This window comes from Sceloporus occidentalis, unplaced genomic scaffold (assembly GCF_023333645.1).
Source record: "Sceloporus occidentalis isolate IW3139 unplaced genomic scaffold, rSceOcc1.0.p SCAF_2, whole genome shotgun sequence".
In the NCBI taxonomy this organism is placed as follows: Eukaryota; Metazoa; Chordata; class Lepidosauria; order Squamata; family Phrynosomatidae; genus Sceloporus; species Sceloporus occidentalis.
The window spans coordinates 191386964-191406363 of NW_028316982.1; the positions used below are offsets into that span (position 1 = coordinate 191386964).

At 36.6% G+C, this 19400-nt stretch overlaps 1 protein-coding gene across 9 annotated transcripts in view; it reads right to left on the minus strand.

Moving 5' to 3' along the window:
- Positions 1-19400, minus strand: part of LOC149319486 (dystrophin-like) — a 1434671-nt gene that overhangs the window by 712140 nt on the left and 703131 nt on the right. For all 9 annotated transcript variants that reach the window (XM_089511816.1, XM_089511819.1, XM_089511811.1 and 6 more), the window contains 5 exons: positions 17681-17860; positions 15015-15143; positions 12301-12471; positions 6450-6572; positions 2924-3061 (listed from right to left, as the gene is read on the minus strand). In XM_089511816.1, coding sequence (XP_089367942.1) covers positions 2924-3061; positions 6450-6572; positions 12301-12471; positions 15015-15143; positions 17681-17860 — 741 coding nt within the window. The remainder of the gene's footprint in view (positions 1-2923; positions 3062-6449; positions 6573-12300; positions 12472-15014; positions 15144-17680; positions 17861-19400) is intronic.

Sequence of the window (19400 nt, forward strand, 5' to 3'; positions counted from 1 at the left end):
ACAAATTGCTCATTTTTGTTTTCAACCAAGGCTCATGTCTGGAGACACATATGGATTACTGGGAACAGCCATATGTCAATCTAATTCCGCATGCTTTTATTTCAGAGTGTAGGATATTAAAGGTCATTGCCTTAATGTACAGGATACCTCTCCATGCACAAAATCCATCCCATAATGCCCTCCATTTTGCCTGCTATTATGTCATTCGGCATGATTCTTACTGTAGTGGGAAGGGGGAGGTACAAAATCGCCACCGTGTGAGTGAAATTCTGTTTTTCTGGATACAATATTCTTTAGGGAACAGCTATCAACAATGAAATATAACTACAATAGAAAGTAGGGTACATTTAATCCAAACAGTATACATTTTAGATCATCATAATAAAAAAAACCTTAATACTAATTGTGGTAATGTCTGACTGCTATCTCTGAAGTTTATATTTTAATGTTAATGCAATTCCAATATGTCCTGCTTAAGGGTACTGTGAACTGCTGCAAGACTTTTTGACCTTGAACAAGACTGAAAAGACCAGCATTTGGGGAGCTTTGATGAGGAGAAAGAAAATTCGGGGCAAAAAAACTGTATTTGTGCAAGCAAAATTTTAACAAAGTCTTGAAATCTGTGGAGTGATTTTGGAAAATGCTGCTAAACTTTGATCATCTCAATTGGAAATAAAACTTTTGAAATTTGCTGTTGCCCATTATGGAACAAAATAAGATGAGACTTATTATACCTCTAGTAATTAGAAATATAAATCTATTTTAATAAAAAAATACAATGATTTGTTTAATAGGACCAGCATGTTTTAGTAGTTTGAATGCTGGACTGGGAAAGTGGGAGACCAGGGTTCAAATCATTGTTCTGCCATGGAAACCCAATGCATAACCTTGGGCAAGTCTCTCTCAGCCTGAGAAGAAGGCAAGGCAACCCCTTCTGAACAAATTCTGCCAGGAAAACCCAGTGATAGGTACACCTTTGGGGTGCCATAAGTCAGAAATGTTTTGAAGGCACAAAGGAAAAACAATAAAATTTGTTTTATTTATTTTTGTATTTGTAACATCTTGGGGCCCCTATTTTGTTTTGTTTTACTACTTAGACACAAGCATTCAATATGCACATATAGGCAAAAAGATTAGGCAAAGGTATAACAGGTAAGTTAAGGTTACAAATACCTAGTGAAGGCCACTTGCAGTTGCAAGGGTACAGATAGGCCTACTCAGGTCCTATAAGGACTAATAAATGGCCTATGAATTGTCACTTCTTACATAAACTGAAAAGGATGGATTGTGTTCTGGAATGATGCTGAATCAAGCCAGGACACAAAATAAGAAAAAGATGAAAGCCCCTCTTGGAACAACTAATCTGTTCCTGAGACATTTACCATAAACATGATTAATGGGGTGAAAATGTTCTATTGCCAAAGAGTTGGGGTACATTTTGACAATACAGAAGAAACAGTAACAAACAGAAGGATTAGCATAACACTCCAATATTGGGGTAGGCCAAAGCAGCAGCTAAAGCAAATAGTGTATATTTCAGCATAATTAAACAAAATTAAGTGCAGACATATTAAGTTATAGAAGGTGAAGTTAGGAATTAAAAGAAATGAGAAATGAAGCCTTTAGGTGTCAGATTTTTGAGCAACCTCTATGATTCTGAACTAAGACAGTTGTGTACTATCAACTTAATCTGTAAATGTGCTGATCTTTCTTAATGTGAACATTGTTCTCTTTTTCTGTTAAACATTATTTTAATAAAACTGCTTGAACAAACTTAAAACTCATTTGTGCTTTGGAATTCCTCAGAGAGTGGACTGACAAGCCAGGTCCTTTGAATAAGAGAGAGGAATATTGCAGGATAGCCTCTTGCTAAGTCAATAAATCCAAAGAATCAGAAGACTAGTTTCAGCCTGGTTTTGATAGCTTCTCCTCCAATCCCCTACAATAGTTTTGCTATTGTTTTATACAAGCTGCAGATAAACTAAATGTATCTCATATCTCTCAAAATTTAATCTTCAGTACATTTGATTTATAATTGCTTAAATTTAGTGTTCAGTTCTGCTTTACGTACAAGTTTTTATTGAGTAACCAAAATTAAAAACAAAAACCATTGCTCAACTCTTTGTAATATTGTTAGTAACACACTGATCAATAAGACAGATTTGAATGTCACTTTACAATACTTAAAAGCAACACATTACAGTTTTGCAACAGTACAAAAGATACACAAATTTTGTCCAATGAAAGGCAGATTAAAGCTAATTTGATTTTCCAAAAGAATGCATTAAGAAACAAAAAAGCTGTTCACTCACTGAACTTTCAAGAAGATTCATTTCTGCTATCTAAAATATACTAAAAATTAATTGGGCAGTATTTTCCATTCATGGAAATAAAATTAAAGAAAAAATAGTTGTGTTCAATTGGAAATGGCCAGGCAGCACTGCCTACTCTCTATTCCTTTCATGCACAGGGATGGAGAAATGACTTAATTAATTCTATATAAAGATGAAGAACGATGTAGCACTTTCTTCTATTTTTTGTACTCAATGAGAAAGGATAAGAAAAAATTGTAAATTATGATGATGTATTTCATATGTCAATAAGATTGAAAAGACAAGTACTTTTTAACTTGCTTTTCACTTTTTTTCTGTTTTATACAAAACACTCCACTCCAACTAGAAAGGTACTTGAAGCCATAATTATGTGAATTTAGGGCAACATGACAGCAACAGATATTTTGTTAAGTTTTGTCACACTTTCTGTCTCATCCACTTGTTCCTCCATGATAAAATATTTTATTAAAAAAATGCCAGGAGATGAGGTCCATTTAGGATACATAGAACTCCCCTGACCCACAAGTTCAAAGATGTTTGGGGGGGGGGGGGACTGAGACTCATGTTTTTTTATAAATTATATCCTCTACCTTGAGAGCATTATGCTTGGTCTGCAACAGTTGTTGTTTAGTTTTTATTTCTTCTTTCTCCCTTTCATCTTTGATCGTTCGGTGAAGCACATCTCCTCGTTGAAGCAGTTCTTTCACAGTAACCTCATCCTTCTCACACTTTTTTTTACAAAAAAAAACAAGTATTAATTTAATCAACATTTTCTCCCAATAACAAAAGACAACTGTTATTGTTGTTTTCATCATTGTCCTTTATACATGACTTTTAAAAAAAGTTTTGTTTTGCTTTTGCAGCAAGAGGGCAAAAGTCAGCTCAAGATCTACTGTTAGATCTCTGGGTGATTTGCAGCATAACTCCAAATGTTTCTTGAACTCCCCCCCCCCCCCCCAATTTTCAATATGAGCACATCAAACTGCAAAAAAAATCATGTACCATGGATGGCCTTGTGCTAACAGTTTCCTCTAAACCTCAGCATCTATTCTTAGTAAATAAGAGCACTGATTAGTTGCTATTGACCAGATCTTTAACTAGCTACCCTGACCAGTTTTTCCGCTGTTGTGCTAGAATCACTGTTCTCTGGTAACTCCATGACAAACCATTATGTATGTTTTATAATTAGATCATAGATTCTTCTCCTTGGGCCATCATTTGTTTGGCTCTGGGTAGTAGTTCTCAGCATTTTAGTAAGAAAAGCAACTAGGTTCCCAAAAGCCAAAACAGATCATGCTATTCCCTGCTTTACAGAGTTACAGCAAGAAGGTGTCTGCCCTGAGGATAGTGGCTGAGATCCTACATGACTCCAGTGGAGTGCAAATCTCCTCCAGGGAGGCACCAGGGAGTCTACTGCACCCTGCCTGGGTGCTCCTCCAGTGTAAGGCTGATCCTCCCTTCCTTGGTGCTCAAAAGCAGCAGATTAAACCCTAATGTACTCCAGCACCTGAGCAGTGGCTGGGGAAATGTTCCTCTCAGCATATGTTGCATACTAGAGTTCAGATCTTGCAGAGGGAGGTACTCCATAATCCCTTCCCCAAGATCTGAGAAAGCACACAAGTAAGTGTAGCCTGCAGTTACACTTTTATAACATCACCAGCACGATGCTATTCCTTAATATCTAAAAATCAATAATGTGTAGACAACCAAGAGAGGAAAGACAGGAAGGAAGGGTAAACATTGGTGGCATATTATTTCAAATAATTTACATGCCCTTGAGTATTTTGAAGATTTATCCATCTTAGTCAGGGCTATCATAACTAAAAACAAGAATATGAGTCTTGTGGTCCTCTAAGAATAACAGATTTATTTTATAATGCATTTTGGGGATTCAAACCCATTTGAGAGTTCATAAAAGTTCATGATAATATAAATCTTAGTCTTAAAGGTGCAAGAAGATCATTGTTGACGTTGAATGTAGATATACTTTTAGCAAGACTTGAGGATTAGGAACTGGGCAAAGCACTATATGGAAATCACTGACTAGGAGAAATAAATCTAATCTATAGTTAAAGATTAAATGATGAAATATTTAAAGTAGTTGGATACATTATGTATGCCATGTATGCCAGACATAAGATCAACTCCTTGATCTTACTAAACTGTGTAACAAGTGCTGATGATGGGCTTCTGAATCAATGGATAAGATTCCAGAGGTCTCCCTTGAGCAAAAGTTGCAATGGACAAAAGCAGTGGCAGTAGCAGTGTAGGTGATTTTGAAATGATTAACCATGAGCCCTCACTGGCAGCTGGATATAGACACTGAATGGCTGGTGTAAGAAAAGTAGAAAGTGTTAATTATGTTTCAGAAAGCAGTGAAGTGCCAAGACAGAAACTAGATATGAATGACATTTCTTAAAACAGAGTTTCCCCAATGTCTGGCACTTTGTCAGCATAAATGTTACAAAAAATAAAAAAAATGTGAGTAATGATGGAGTGTATGCTTCACACTATAAGAGATAGGAAATTTAAATAAAACTGAAAGAAAAGGAGTGTATGTTACAAGAAATACCAGAGGAATGTTCATGGATCAACATAATCCTAAAGCTTTATAAACAGTAAACAACATATATAAGCAAACTGAAGAAATTTACCTATGCAAGCAGACATTATTCCATGTCTAAAACAGGTATTTTAAATGTCTAATATAATACAAAAAGAAAACTCAGGATGAAAAAAATTGTTTTGAAACATGTTATTTTTCTGTTTCTGAACAGATGATGCAAGTTGTCAAGCTTTAATTAATTTGATGCTGAAGACAAATTAAAAGAGGATTTAAAGGTAGTAAATATTGCAGAGAAGATTTAAACATATCAAAGTGTTGCTATAAACTTTTCTTTGTTGTCATACACATTTCCCATTCTTGTTGTCCATAAAAATTGACTGCAGGTTCATAATTTAACAATGTATTTTAAGTATAAATGTAGCTGGACCTATTCATCTACCTCCATCATATTGTCTACATTTTCAAGACAGATGTTTTCTCATACTGAGCAACATTGCATTAGAAATTTAAGCAATTTCCAGGTAGCTCTTGTAAGCCTGCAACAATCAATCCAAGAGTGTGAAATCTGCCTAGCTTCTCTTGAATGGTTACCATTTCGATGTGTGGTGAGGAGTAGGATTGAAAAGGTAGGGAGGCACACTGGAATGAATCTTCCTACATGCCATCTTTGTCATATAAGCCATGTTGTCTACAGTTTGCCAAGTAGCTATTTGAGAAACAGGATACAACTCAAGGTCGATGGGAAGGAATTGTACATTTCCTCTCCCATCCAGGTAATTGCTGATGCAAAAACCGCCAATGAGTCTTAGGCAAGAAGTAGTGTCATAGCATAAGAAAGGGGAAGCTTAACCTCTCCTAATTCCTGCATACTGAGATTAGGGAGAGTATAACTGTATGTGTGCGTTTTTCTCTGAATTTGCTGGTGTGTCTGAGTGTGTCAAGGTGAATTTGACAGGGCAAAAGAAGCACATTTGTGTGCATATCTCCCTTTATTAAATTGGGGCCAATGGGGAGGCCTCCAGCTTTTGCCATGGTGATCTCCAGAATTAGGCCTTTGAACTACCACTCATCACTGCAAGTAGATGTCAGGGGTACGAAGGCCCTAATATTGTCCTAATTTTATGATATATCTATACTTTATGACTAAAATTACTGTGTAGTTGGAGTGGAATCATGCCACTTTCAGATGTTTTCGGGAGGCAACTCCCATGAGCCCTAGACAGCACAGTTAAGGAACCTAGAGAGCTGCAGGAATTCTAACTCTGATCCAAATACTTCATAATAACACTTTTCTGCCTGTTTGTGATAATTTCCAAGAGAGAAGCATCTTTCACTTTATAACAGTTACCCTTGAAACATACTATTAAAACACTATGATGTCAAGGCTATAAATATTAAATGTATCACTACAGTTTTATAACAGCTCAACAGAATGATATTTGTAACTGTCTGAAGGGTCAAATGCAAACAGAGAGGCTTCTAATTTCTGCTCCAGCATTCATTCCATTTCCATTCCCAGTTCATTCATACTTCCATCACAACCAATTTACCGTATCTTTATTGAAGTCTTCCTCTTTCAAATTCACCCCCTGCTGAATTTCAGCCTCCAGTGGTTCAAGCAATTTTTGTATATCGAAGTTAAACTGCTCCAATTCCTTCAAAGGAATGATGGGCTTTTAAAAATGTTGGAAAGTTGGGAAAAAGAAAAGGGAATGGAAGACTGTTAATTTTACATCACATACAGACATAAACTAAAGTGTCATATCTACTTTGCCCCCAACTGTTAAATTAATTACACACATTTATTTTGATATTTTACAAAGTAATTTATATGTAACAGAACCAGTCCTATTTCCTTACTTGATCAACCCTTATTCTTACATAGCAATTTCATTTATGATGTGGAGTGTGTGGGTGGATTTCACCACTCATATGAAAACATCATACTTTATCAAAAGGAAAAATAATATTTCAGCTATATATAAGCTATGAAAAGATAAAAGCCAGAATTGCACGGCATGCCAGTCAGTATCAACCTATTTGCTGTTTTCTCAACTTCTCCACTAACAGAGCAAACACACTTAATTAATATATTTTGGAGGGGGAATGGTGGCATTTAGATATGCATGTAAAACTGTTTAATAAAGAAAGAGTAGAAAATGCATCCAAAGTATTGTAACTTTTACAACAACTGAAGAAAAAAACCCTCCTTCATGATACTCAGGTACACGAGAAATCTCTCAAACATTCTGAATCAATCCTGCCAAAATGACTGCCTTCAGTCATGCACTCCTAGTTTTTTTCCTCTTTTGCTTTCAATTCCAAACAACCATGCTTTCAATATTCAAGAAAAATTGCATATTTTTGTATTACAGTACATTACACATACACTAATAGAAAGACCAGTTCTCTCTCTCTCTCTCTCTCTCTCTCTCTGTGTGTGTGTGAATGTTTAAAGCAACATAGGGATTTAGAAAGCTTTAGAACCAGGCTAAGTTATTGATTTATGTAAATTTTAACACATATAATACTGTCTTCACTTTAAAATCTTACAGTGACTACTTATGATGTCCAATAATGTAGATTCTCTCTGTTTTTCTCTAGACACTATAGAGGGAAAATTTAATATATAAGCACTTACAATTTAATTTAAAATCTTAAGCACATTCTAAGACCTAGATATAAAATGATCAAACTATTTCACGGTAAACTTTCATTTTTGTAAACTTTAATGACACTGGGTTGATGTGATGCATTTTAATCATTCATAAACAAACAAAAAGTGATAAAAGCTACTTTTCAGCTGCCTGATATTAGGTCTACTTCAAAGAATGTCAGATGTTAGACATAAACCTATTGAGCTAATGTGATAGCACCAACCAAAATCTTCCTACAACTTAAATCAGAATTCACTGTTCAAATGTATGAGAAATGAAACTGGTTCACACAAATGTTTACAACATTGATAATAATAATAATACAAAATTCAACTGAGTGATTCATCAGATTCAAGTGCTCCAAAAGACTATGTAGTTTGCTGGAAGAAGGAACTCACCCAAAAGCTTCAGCTTGTGTGACTAATGGTAAGACTTTTGGGAGTCATGCTGAAAACATGGAGAGTCAAAGCTTCACCATCTCTTATCTAGATGACCCCATGGTTCAAATGCCAGATAACCTACTCTCCACCAATCAATCTTTTAAATGGGTAGGATTCTAACTTGTTTTAATTGATTAGGACTCCTTTCCATGTATTCCTAGAAATATATTCCTAAAATTTAGGAGTCTCTCTAGAAGATAATGACATTGTCTTGGTTTTATCTTTGATTCTTCTCTGTCATTTACCCCTCAGATCCAGACCACAGCCAAGTCTTGTAGATTCTTCTTATACAATATTGCCAAAATCCGACCATATCTCTCTGCCTCTATTGCCAAGATCCTGGTCCATGCCCTAGTGGTCTCACGACTTGATTACTGTAACGTCCTCCTGACTGGGCTTCCTCTTTCTCACCTCTGTCCTTTAATCTCTGTCCAGCATTCAGTTGCACGTATTATCACATCCGCCCACTGCTGTGACCATATCTCTCCTGTGTTGCCATCCCTTCACTGGCTCCCCCTCCCTTTCCGTATTCAGTATAAGCTCCTGCTGTCGACGTTTAAAGCCCTCCATGGGCTGGCCCCTCCTTACTTATCAGACCTTATTTCTCCTCACCTTCCCACTAGGGCCCTCTGTTCTGTCAAGGTCTGCTGTCTCAGCCCAGGATTTCCTCTGTCCCATCCCGGATTTGCCCCTTTTCACTCGCTGCCCCTCACTCCTGGAACCTTCTTCCCCCACGAGCAAGAGCCATCACTTCTTTAACCAGCTTCAAAACTGAGTTGAAGACCATCCTGTTCAGAGAAGCATTCCCAGGCATTGCATAACTGTCACTTGCTATTTGATGTTCTTTTGTTGCCTGTTTTATTGAATCATTTCCTGTATTGCTATGTATTTTATATGTATTATCCTACCAGAGAGGCAGGCTAACTCCAACAGGCCTCCCTGGAAGAAGTTTACCCATCCATTAAGAAGCCAAGCCCTCCCTCCAGTCCTTTTGCCTTGGTCCAGGCCTCGGAGGTAGAGAAAAACTGCTGGCCCTCATCCCCTTCCCCTCCACCACTCCCTTCTCCTTTTGTGTCATGGCTTTTTAGATTGTAAGCCTGAGGGCAGGGAACCACCTAATTAAAAGATTGTACGTACAGTGCTGTGTAAATTTACAGCACTTTATAAATAAAGGTTAATAATAATGTGACATAGAAAGGAAGAAGACAAAATCAATGGAGAAAAGGTGACTCCCTCTTTGGTTTGCTCATAAGGGGGGGTCAATTTATTTTATTTATTGAAAGTATGTATTATTCCAACATATTCTAGTCATGTAAGCTGCCTTGATTGCTGCAGCAGAAAGGCGGGGTATAAGAATAAAGTTTATTTATTTATTTTATTTATAACTTGACTGTTTGCAATAATATTATGCAAACAGATAAGATGCATACTGCTGAACACATCCAATTAGCTTGGGACCCCCTAACATCCACCCCATTTTCTCCAATTCTGTCAAGAAATGCCTCAGAGCATTCTCTCATCATAACTGAGGAAACAATAAACATGCATTCCAAAGAATCAGAAATATTGATGAGGCCAGGGAGATATTGAGAAGTTTATGGTTTAAAGGTATGGGTATCCTAAGGAAGGAATGAGAATGATTATTGGGAATCTGAATAGTTCTAAATTAATTTATCCAGATTTCGTTGGTACTCATCCCTAGGAACATCTGCACTTTAGCTTTTCTGACTTTTTCCTTACACATGCTAGTTATTTATTTGAATTCCTCCTAGGTGATTCCCCTCCTTTCTATTTCTTATACATGATCCTTTTAAAACTTAGCTTTTTTCTGATATTGTACTTAATGTTGACACTACCAGTCATCCCAGCCTCATTTGCCTGATGGCAAGGAGCTGGTCCAGCTGCCCAACTTGGCCTCAGTGGAGTGCCACAGGGCCAACAATCCTTACTAGCTGATAATTCTAAAACTACTATGTTTGGCCTGCTATTATTTATTTATTTTTGGAATATTTTTTTTAATTTTTCAAAATTATATTGATTAAATTAAGAGCGGCCCTTAGTATTTACTGTATTTAAGTATTAATATAATGCAGATGAAAACCTTTGAAGCAGGAAGTATGACTCTTTGATAACATATTTAATTTCATTTTTCAGATGAAATCTTATCTAAAGGAAAAGTAGTTAAAAGTAAACCTGAAAAGGACTAGATTAACTCAAGGAAACATGTAGAAGGAAATAAGATCTATTATTTCAAATAAATGAGTGTTTGTGGTCATTACCAGCTTTGAGCAAAAGAGCTTTCTAATTCTCATTGTGGATGTTTAGTACCTGAGGCAGAAAATATAAGTGGCAACTTTGCAAACATACTAGAACAAATATACTGGATAACTCAAATTGCTTTCATAATATCCATAAATTGGTGCCTCCAGCAATCACCATCTTACCTAATGGTAAGGCAATCTCTGGGGATGCAATTAGAATTCTAATACTATATTTAGAAAATAATTATATGTTGATCATATATGAAAAGTAAGTTGCAATACTGTATGCAAGCCAAAGGTCTAAACTGTATTTTGTTGATCTCTGGACCAAAGCAAATGATGCAGTGTGACAGTTTGCTACTTTCACAGAATTCTATTTTAGATAGACACACCAAAATATAAGATATTTTAAAATGGTCACTAGCCAGAAATCCAGATTTTGCTGATCAGCATAAGGTTTGTGTTTGTGTTACTTAATTTTTGAAATAGTCACCTTTTACCCACATAAGAACTGGGGTCTGTGTTAAACTCTTGACTTTTCCACTGTACATGAATGCATAAATAATATAAATGATAGGTTGTTGGTTGAATGCATCAAAAGTATATCCAGAATTCTTATGTTCTTCTGTGGTTGCATTAGGAGAATGTTAAATACAGGGATATCCTTTAAAGCCTGTGGCCCTGTATAATATTCTTTGTGATTTAATTACCTCCTTCAGAAAAACACCCATGTACAGTCACCTTAAAAGCCAGTAATGAAAAGACTGGATTTGTGGATTTAAGCCCACCTGTCTCCACCTACCATGACTACAAAGAAATCACCCAAACTCAGTTGTTCCCTGAATATTTAATTATGTCCAGGGGGGCATTTTGTTAATTTTGCTGTAAAATATAGTATTCATTTCTACAACAACAACAAAATATGTATTGATTTCCAAGTATTAGCCAATCAATAAATATATATTAAGGTCTATGAGCACCGCTATAAAAGAAAAAGAAAACAAAAAATAATAATTAAAATGAATGGGCAAGACAAGGAGTAAAACAGATGATATTTCCAAGTTAGGAGGTGCTGCTTGCCTTCTTTCCAGGCCAGAAAAACTGTACATAGAGCATCACAAAATTCAACAACATTAAAAGTAATGCCCACTAATGTGAAGAATAAGGGCAAAAGTAGAAAACTCAATTTTAACCCGGTAGTCATGACTGGATTCTGATTTAAATGTATTCAAATGAGAAACTGCACATTCTCATATTTCTTCTTTTTTTAACATGTTGGCAAACATGTTTTTTTAATGCTTCTGCTTCAAGCACCACAGGAAAACAGAAGTAGTTTTCAAGTATGGAGTGACAGGATAGAGTTGCATAGTTCACAACTGAAGTAATATGTATAGCCATCTAAAGGGAATGGGGGACAAACACAATGAAGTCCCATGCCTAAAATCATGTATCTGCACCATTTTAAAAAATGTTATGCAGAGGAGAGCCATATGCTAGCTTCCTTGCCTGTCCTCTTTGAATGTTTTGGAATGACAGCATAACTTCCAGGACCACAGGTATTAACTCTCCTTCCCCCACCACTAGCAGTTGAATAGAATAGAATAGAGCTACAACACTTAAAATGGTGTCAAACTGCATTATTTCTGCATTATAGAAAGTTCCTGAAGTTTCAGTCCACAAAATCATATCCAAAATCTTAATCTTTAGACTCATTTTAGTATAGTCAGTCCTTCACATCCAAGTCAGTCCTTCACATTCATCCATCCACTGCCTGAAAATATATATATTTTAAAACCTTGATTTTGCTATTTGGTATAAGAGACACAATTTTAGTATGTCATTGTGTATAATGGGACTGAAACATCCACAGATTTTGGTATCTATGGGGGACCCTAAGACTACATTCCAGTGGATAACAAGGGTCCACTGTAGTAGCAGTAATAGTAGAAGTAGTTGTAGTAACAGTAGCAGCAGAAAAATATTTCTTTAGTACACTTTATTTAGCATGTCTAGGTAGCTCTGCACAGGGGTATTTCTTCCTACCTTTTCACTTTTAATTCTTTCTGATATGGTAGCGAATCGTTGGTTGAGCTCTGTCAGTTTAGGCTCTATTACTTTTCTGCAGTGATCTCCACGGTTTGTCATCAAGTCTACTGCCTGGTCACGGACAGAGTCCACCTTTGGGCGCATATCATTCAGCTCAGTCTTTAAGCGCTACAGTCCATGAGTAAGAGACAGGGCTTGAAGTTAGTAATAAAGGCAGGAAGGAAGAAAAAAAGAGAAAGAGAAAGTGTGCAAAGGAATAAGGAGCAAAACCATAAGTCATCCACAGTCCATGATTAGCTTTTTTTAAAAATCAGGTTGCTAGAGACACAAGATAAATACACATTTAATTAAACACATTGGACAAGTATACATAACATACTTAACATTTCCCCCCTCAACAACTTTTTTGAGTAATAAAATCCTCACTTTAAGAAGCATTATCATCAGAATAGTGAACACTGTACCCTAGTATGATTTAGCATTCAAAATTTCATACTGAAATATATAATATAATGTAGGATCAACAAATATTTCTTGCAATGTTATAGCAATAATTCTTATTACCTTAAAATGAACATTAATGACCTAGTGTTTGCTATTAAAAAAAAGAATTTTGAACATATATATCTTAAGCAATATCCTTGGAGAAAAAAAAATACACATCATGGATTCCTTAATGGAGGAAATACTGTTGGGGCACTGAATATTGGTACACTTTTTCCCCAGAGAAACACCGTGGTGACAAGTTGCCAGACCCTATGTCTCCAATGCCTTACATGGACACTGATTCCATGGCCTTCTGCTATCTTCTGCTATCACAACACAGCAGCATTGTGCACCAAGATGATTCAGGTTAACCAAAATGAAAAATGTATCCCGATATGTGTACATTCTTATAATATACTATAGCCATGCATGAAACAATTATATACCAACACTTTAAATTCATACAAGACAATGGAGTAGGTGATAATTTGTTAATTATAGACATAGGATTGTATACCAACAATAAGATTTCACTGCTGGAATTTTAAGTTCCTGAAAATCTTGGTTCAGTGCAAATCACTGAGCTTTTGCTCCGCACTTAGGAGAATTATTGAAGAAATTGATGAAGTTGTTCAACACTTAAGCACCCCATCAGAAAAAAAATTCTCCCCCAGTTTTATTAAATTGTTTTGGAAAATTGTAAGTATTTTTTCTGTAGTCCATTCTAGTGCTCTAGAGTGCTCTAGAACAGTTTGTTTTTACATCATATTCTGTGTTGTGTTGCAAAGGTATTGGATTTTGCACTGGTTTGTTCTTTAATTATTCGAGAACCTAGAGTATTTAGGCATAGTCTAACAAAGACAACAAATAACATGTCATATGAATGTATTGGTGATACAAGAGGATTTCCAAAGATGCTTGTGATAAATTCTCCAGTTTTTCAAATAGGGGACTCTTGTAGCAGGTCTAAGACATCATACTTTAAGTAAAATCCCAATGGATATGATTAACATGAATTGGTGATGTCATCTAAGGTTTGCAGCAGGGCTAGCATTACCAGTAGCTGGAGTGATGGTACACATTCAGCCCAGTAACAATCATGAGGAGCCAAGTGGAGAGTCATATAGGAATAGCTTTAGTAAAAAAATTTTTTATGTATAAGTAAAACTGATTTAGTATAGATTTTTTAAAATGTGATTTGACTCCTTCTATTATCAGGGCAGCATCAGCTACATCAGAAACAGCAACCACGACATCTTATTGTGCAAACTGCACATGACCATGTTAACATATTCTGCCCCTTTCCACCCAATACTAACTGAAATTGGGGAAGGAAGGTGAAGAGATTTGTTAGAGGGAATGGGGTATAGGCCCTCAGGTTTCAGTGCCAGGTCTTCTTCTGTTTTAGATTTGCTGCTGAAGAAAGCAGTAACTGGAGCTGTATCAAGCATGATAAGAAAGTTTACTGAAAAAAGTAGTGCAAGAAGAAAGATTCTCTGTGAGAATGATGGAAGACAGACATATGAAGAAGAATTTTTCTGAAGGGGTGAAGAGAAGCACTGCAAGGATAAAGGAATTTGCATGTTATGAAAATGAACAAAGACTTTAAAAAGGCAATTACTTGTTGTGCATCATATCTGAATAAGGTACCTCTTATATTGGCAAGTTCTGTTTAATTTCCTTAAATATATTTTTCACAATCACACATGGATTTTTATCCTTTCCTATCATATGATACTACATATCTTTCTTCAAATGATAAACCACTTCCACTAGGATCGTATCAAATTCTAATACAATGTTGTCAAGTGAAATCATTGCTTGCAGAGCTAAAATCTTTGAAGTGACATGAATATGTAATATATAACAATTCCCAGAAAAACAGATATTTGATAAAAGGACCAAACTGATAAAAGAATGCTTGTGTTCAATTTTTAAACAGATATAAACAGTATTTGGGAGACAGAGGTTTAAAAATAAGTGTTCTACTCACCATGAAATCCTCAAGCCTTGACATAATATCTTTGGGTTTTTTTCCCTACTGAACTGGTTTACATTTATTCTGCTTAATTAAGCAAGTTAAAAGCTTCTGGATAGCTTGGAAACAGGAAAACGATGCTCTGCTACCCTTTTAGAGTGTTTCAACTTACAGGGCACAAATGCTGGATATACACTACCTGTTGCATTTTGGTAATAAATGGTTTTGAGAAAAATTTATTTGTTACCTTAAGAGTATCTTCCCGTTGCTGAGGTCTTTGGGTTTCAGATTCATCTAAAAGTATTTCTGTCTGATACATCCAGGTAGTAATGTTAGCGACATTCTGATCAAAAGTCTCTATGTGTTTCTGGTATGTCTGAATGCACATAAGAAAGCAACAACATGTTTATTTTAAAAGTTAGTAACAGAAACAACAAAGAAAAAAGATCAAAATAACAGTTGGTCAGGCTCAAAGAGTAGACCTAAGTCAGGGGTGGAAATTATGTGCCTCTCAAGATGTTGTTGAACTGAAACGCCTTGCCAGAATTCTTCACCATATGTAAACTGGAAAGGGCTGCAGTTAAACAATATGTGGAAAGCTGCACAATTCCCGTCTCTGTCCTATGTGCTACAGAATAAAAGACTTCTAAATTTGCTCCTTCAAAGACAATGGAGAAGCACCTTCAAAATAATATCAACTGTAAACTGTTTTAATAATATGAGCAATGCTGCTGTCTCTATGGAAGATTTAGAATTAATGTAAGGGAAAATCGCCTTCTGGTTGTTGTTTTTTAAAGCCACAGTTTTTTTTTTTCATTTCACTATAGCAAGAAAATACAGTAAATCTCTAAACCTGTGGTTCTGACTTTGTGGTCCTCTAGATGTTTCATAATACCATTCCTATTAATCCTACCCAGCATGGCCAGTGTTAAGGGAATATGGATGCTGCAGTCTTCCATAACAGACAGAACATGAAATTGATGAAAAATGAATTTACTTTCAGAGTTAAAATATCTATAGAGCATATACAATGAAAACATCTAGTGTATATCCACTTTGTCCTAGTTTTACAATAATACATGCAAAACATACATTTCTGAATCTTGAAGAGAACATTGTGTATAACTTTTATTTTTGCTTATAAATGTAATAGTTATTGCAGTTGATACAGAGTGTTGTAACTGTAAGAATCAAACAGCAGTAGCAAAACACATTATAAACCATCCTGGACATGAAATGTTGTTTGAAAACACTGAAATAATGGACCATTCCACCAACTGTCAGGTCAGAATGCACAAGGATGCCATTGAAATCCACAAACACCTGGACAACTTCAATGGGAAAGAAGAAACCCTTAAAGTGAACAAAGGTGCAGTACAGACCATCAGTTTGTGCTGGCCTGACTGCGGACTAGGGTTGTGCAAGGGCTGAGCATTTACATGCTCAACAACCCTACCGTGGGCCCCGGGTACAGACAGTGCATGCTTGTTTTCTGCTGCTCCAGAGAACAGGACCCAGAACAATGGATGCAAGCTACAGGAAAAGAGATTCCACCTCAACATTAGGAGGAACTTCCTGACAGTAAGGGCTGTTCGACAGTGGAATGCACTCCCTTGGAGGGTGATAGAGTCTCCTTCCTTGGAGATCTTTAAACAGAGGCTGGATGGCCATCTGTCAGGGATGATTTGATTTGGATTTCCTGCATGGCAGGGGGTTGGACTGGATGGCCCTTGCGGTCTCTTCCAACTCTACGATTCTATGATTCTATGGTTCTATGATTCTATGATGATGTCACTCATGTGCGGTGCTTACATGGCGCTGTGCACAAGGGGCATCATAAGACCCCGCCACAGTCCTTATGGCGTTCCTTCTAGGGCACAGAAAGGAGTTGTGTTTCACAGCTTCTATTTCCACCGGGTTGGGGGTGTGGCATGCAGCTGCACTAGAAATAGTTATTTCACTTGGGCAGTCCCTAGTGTGATAAACTAACCGAATTTTCATGTTTGGTTTAAATTCGAATGTACTTTAAATCATCTTTAACTCCCGTTTTCCTACAGGATCTTCCCTAATGTGATAAAGCTCTAGGAAATATATCCTGGGTTCCTAGTAGAAAGTTCAGCAAAAACATAGTATATACTGAGAGAATCAAGTACCAGAGATGACAGGCCTCATTATACCCATTTCTAGGGAAGAATGGAAGAAAAATGCCATTGTGTTCATGCCCTAATAATAGATTTCCTATAAGCACAAGTTTGACCACTGGTCAAAAAACATCCTGGCTTTTATTCTCTTTTTTTCTCCAACAGAAGGGCTGGTCTCACTTGTACGCAATCCCAGTTATATTAATACTGTATCTTTGATTTTCCCATTCCTCCCTATGAACAGTTTTCGTTTTCATCCCTGGGAACATTTTAAAAGAGCTTCTGCGAGAACACCAAATAGCGATAAGAAGATAGTGATAAGAGGTCTTTCTCCACTTTTTAATATCTGTTTATCTATCCTTATCATCTCATCTTCTAACTGCTCTGTTCCATTTCCCACCCATATCAGTTTCATTGATTTTCACTCTTCCTGACAGTCCCTCAGCATTCTAGGCCATTGACTTCTTATAGGGTTTCACTCAGTCTCTGTCATTCCAAGCATTATTTTTTCCTGAATGTTTTTTTGAAAACCTATAAAACCTGGAGTTACTCTGAGTCTGTTCATGCTTCCGGTGTATGTCAATTGGCTGTGGCCACATGAGTCCAAAGACAGGAAAAAGTGAGTCAACATTAAAACAAATGATTATATCACAAAGGTGTGAATTCTCCAATACACTCTTTCTCATCCAAAAGAAAATGAATTGTGTAGTACTGCTCTCAGACTTCTCATTAAACAGGGAAGTAAGAAATAAAAAAAATAAGTAATTCTTACCAACAACAAATTAAACCATTCTTCAGCTCGTGAAGTTACTGCTATCCAATTACTGCTCAAAAGGCTAAGCTTATCATTCACCAAAGCTTCCTTTCCTTTAAGCAACACTTTCAGTCCCTCTCCCAAATCAGTGATGTTCTTCAGCTGAAGTTGGCGTTTCTCAATCTCCTGCTGTGTTGCCTATGGAAAGCAGATGCAGGGCAGTTAACATATAAAAATTGTGAGTTTCTGAAATCTTTGTTACAAAATGACATCATTATAAACAGAAAGGAAAAAAGTTGTGTTTTTTTCCAAAGTGTATTTTTGCAATTAATTGAAAGAGCCTCTAATCTCTATTGATCTAAGGATGAAACAGAGAGCAGGCCCTGACAAAGCCAGGTTGGGGCTGTGGCAACTGCATGGCCACAGTCCAGCCAGAATCCAGCCCAAATAGGAGCAGCAAAGAGCTTCTCCTATTTGGGGTGTATTGAAGCTGCTCCTTCATAGCTTCAGCTGGCTTGATGGTGTGTGGCACCTAATGCCATGCCCCAAAGTTTCCCCAAAGCCAACAAGCATGTAATCACTGGCATGACTTCTGGGTGACTTGGGGGCATGGAGTGTGTAAATGTGTAAATGCCCCCAAGCTGGCTTGAAGCCATCTGAAGCTGCCGGTCTGTTCCAGCCTCTGTTATACTAAATCTAATCAAAGGACTAACAATAAAAAATTGATGCATTTAGTATTGTCCTCTTACATGCTTTTAACAAAAACTTCTGAAAATCATTTTGTGATTTTAGAAAGATTAGACATGGTTAATATATTATGAAACTGTTAACTCTTGTGTTGACTAGAGAATATGCTGGGTATTATTTATTTAGTTAGTTAAAAACTGAATGTTTTTGCCACATTTCCCCTTCTTTAGCTGTAAAAACTTAAAATAGCTCAGAATGCAAAGTTATAATGTTGCCACCTTAATCCTTCAATTCTTCCAAATTGATCAAGATGAGAGGATGCAAAATCTACACATGTTCTTTCTCTTCATTCATAATCTGTAACCCCACACCAGCCCATCCTGGTACCCTCTCAGATATGATACAGAAACACTAAAATTGCATGTGTGCTTGGGATCATGTAGGAAGCATGGCTTCTGTGGTTGAGACAAATTAAGGCATACAGGTTAGGATGATGGGCTGGAGTTTTTTGGACCCCTCTCCAAAGGTACTTGGAGAAGGTAAGTGTGAAGTATAGATATAGAAAGAATGCAGTATATGTTACTGGGTTTGCCACGGCATGGATCTCATCCTAACCTACCCCAAAATATTCATATAAAGATAAATTTGATCAATCATGGGTATGTCACACTGAGTTACTCGGGGATGGGTTCAAGCACGCTTCTGATAAATAAAATGCTATACTGCAGTGAAATATACATGCATCTTACAACTGCAGGCTGCATCTATACATGTACTGTTCACCAATCAACAATGCTTACTATTCTAAAACCCTAGTATGTTCACACAAATTTATTGTCCCCATAGGCCTCTCCCCTGTTGAATTCCCATGAAGCTTTTCACAATTTCCTGAGTTGAAATGAAGCCTGGCTCAGAGTGTTGTTACAGGAGTAAAAAAAGAAAGATGACAAACTCTAAAAAACATGTTCTATTTCCTATTCCACTTCTCAGTACAAATATACACAGGGTACTCTGCATGCTTTTAGCCAAATTCTACTTATTTTTAAATATG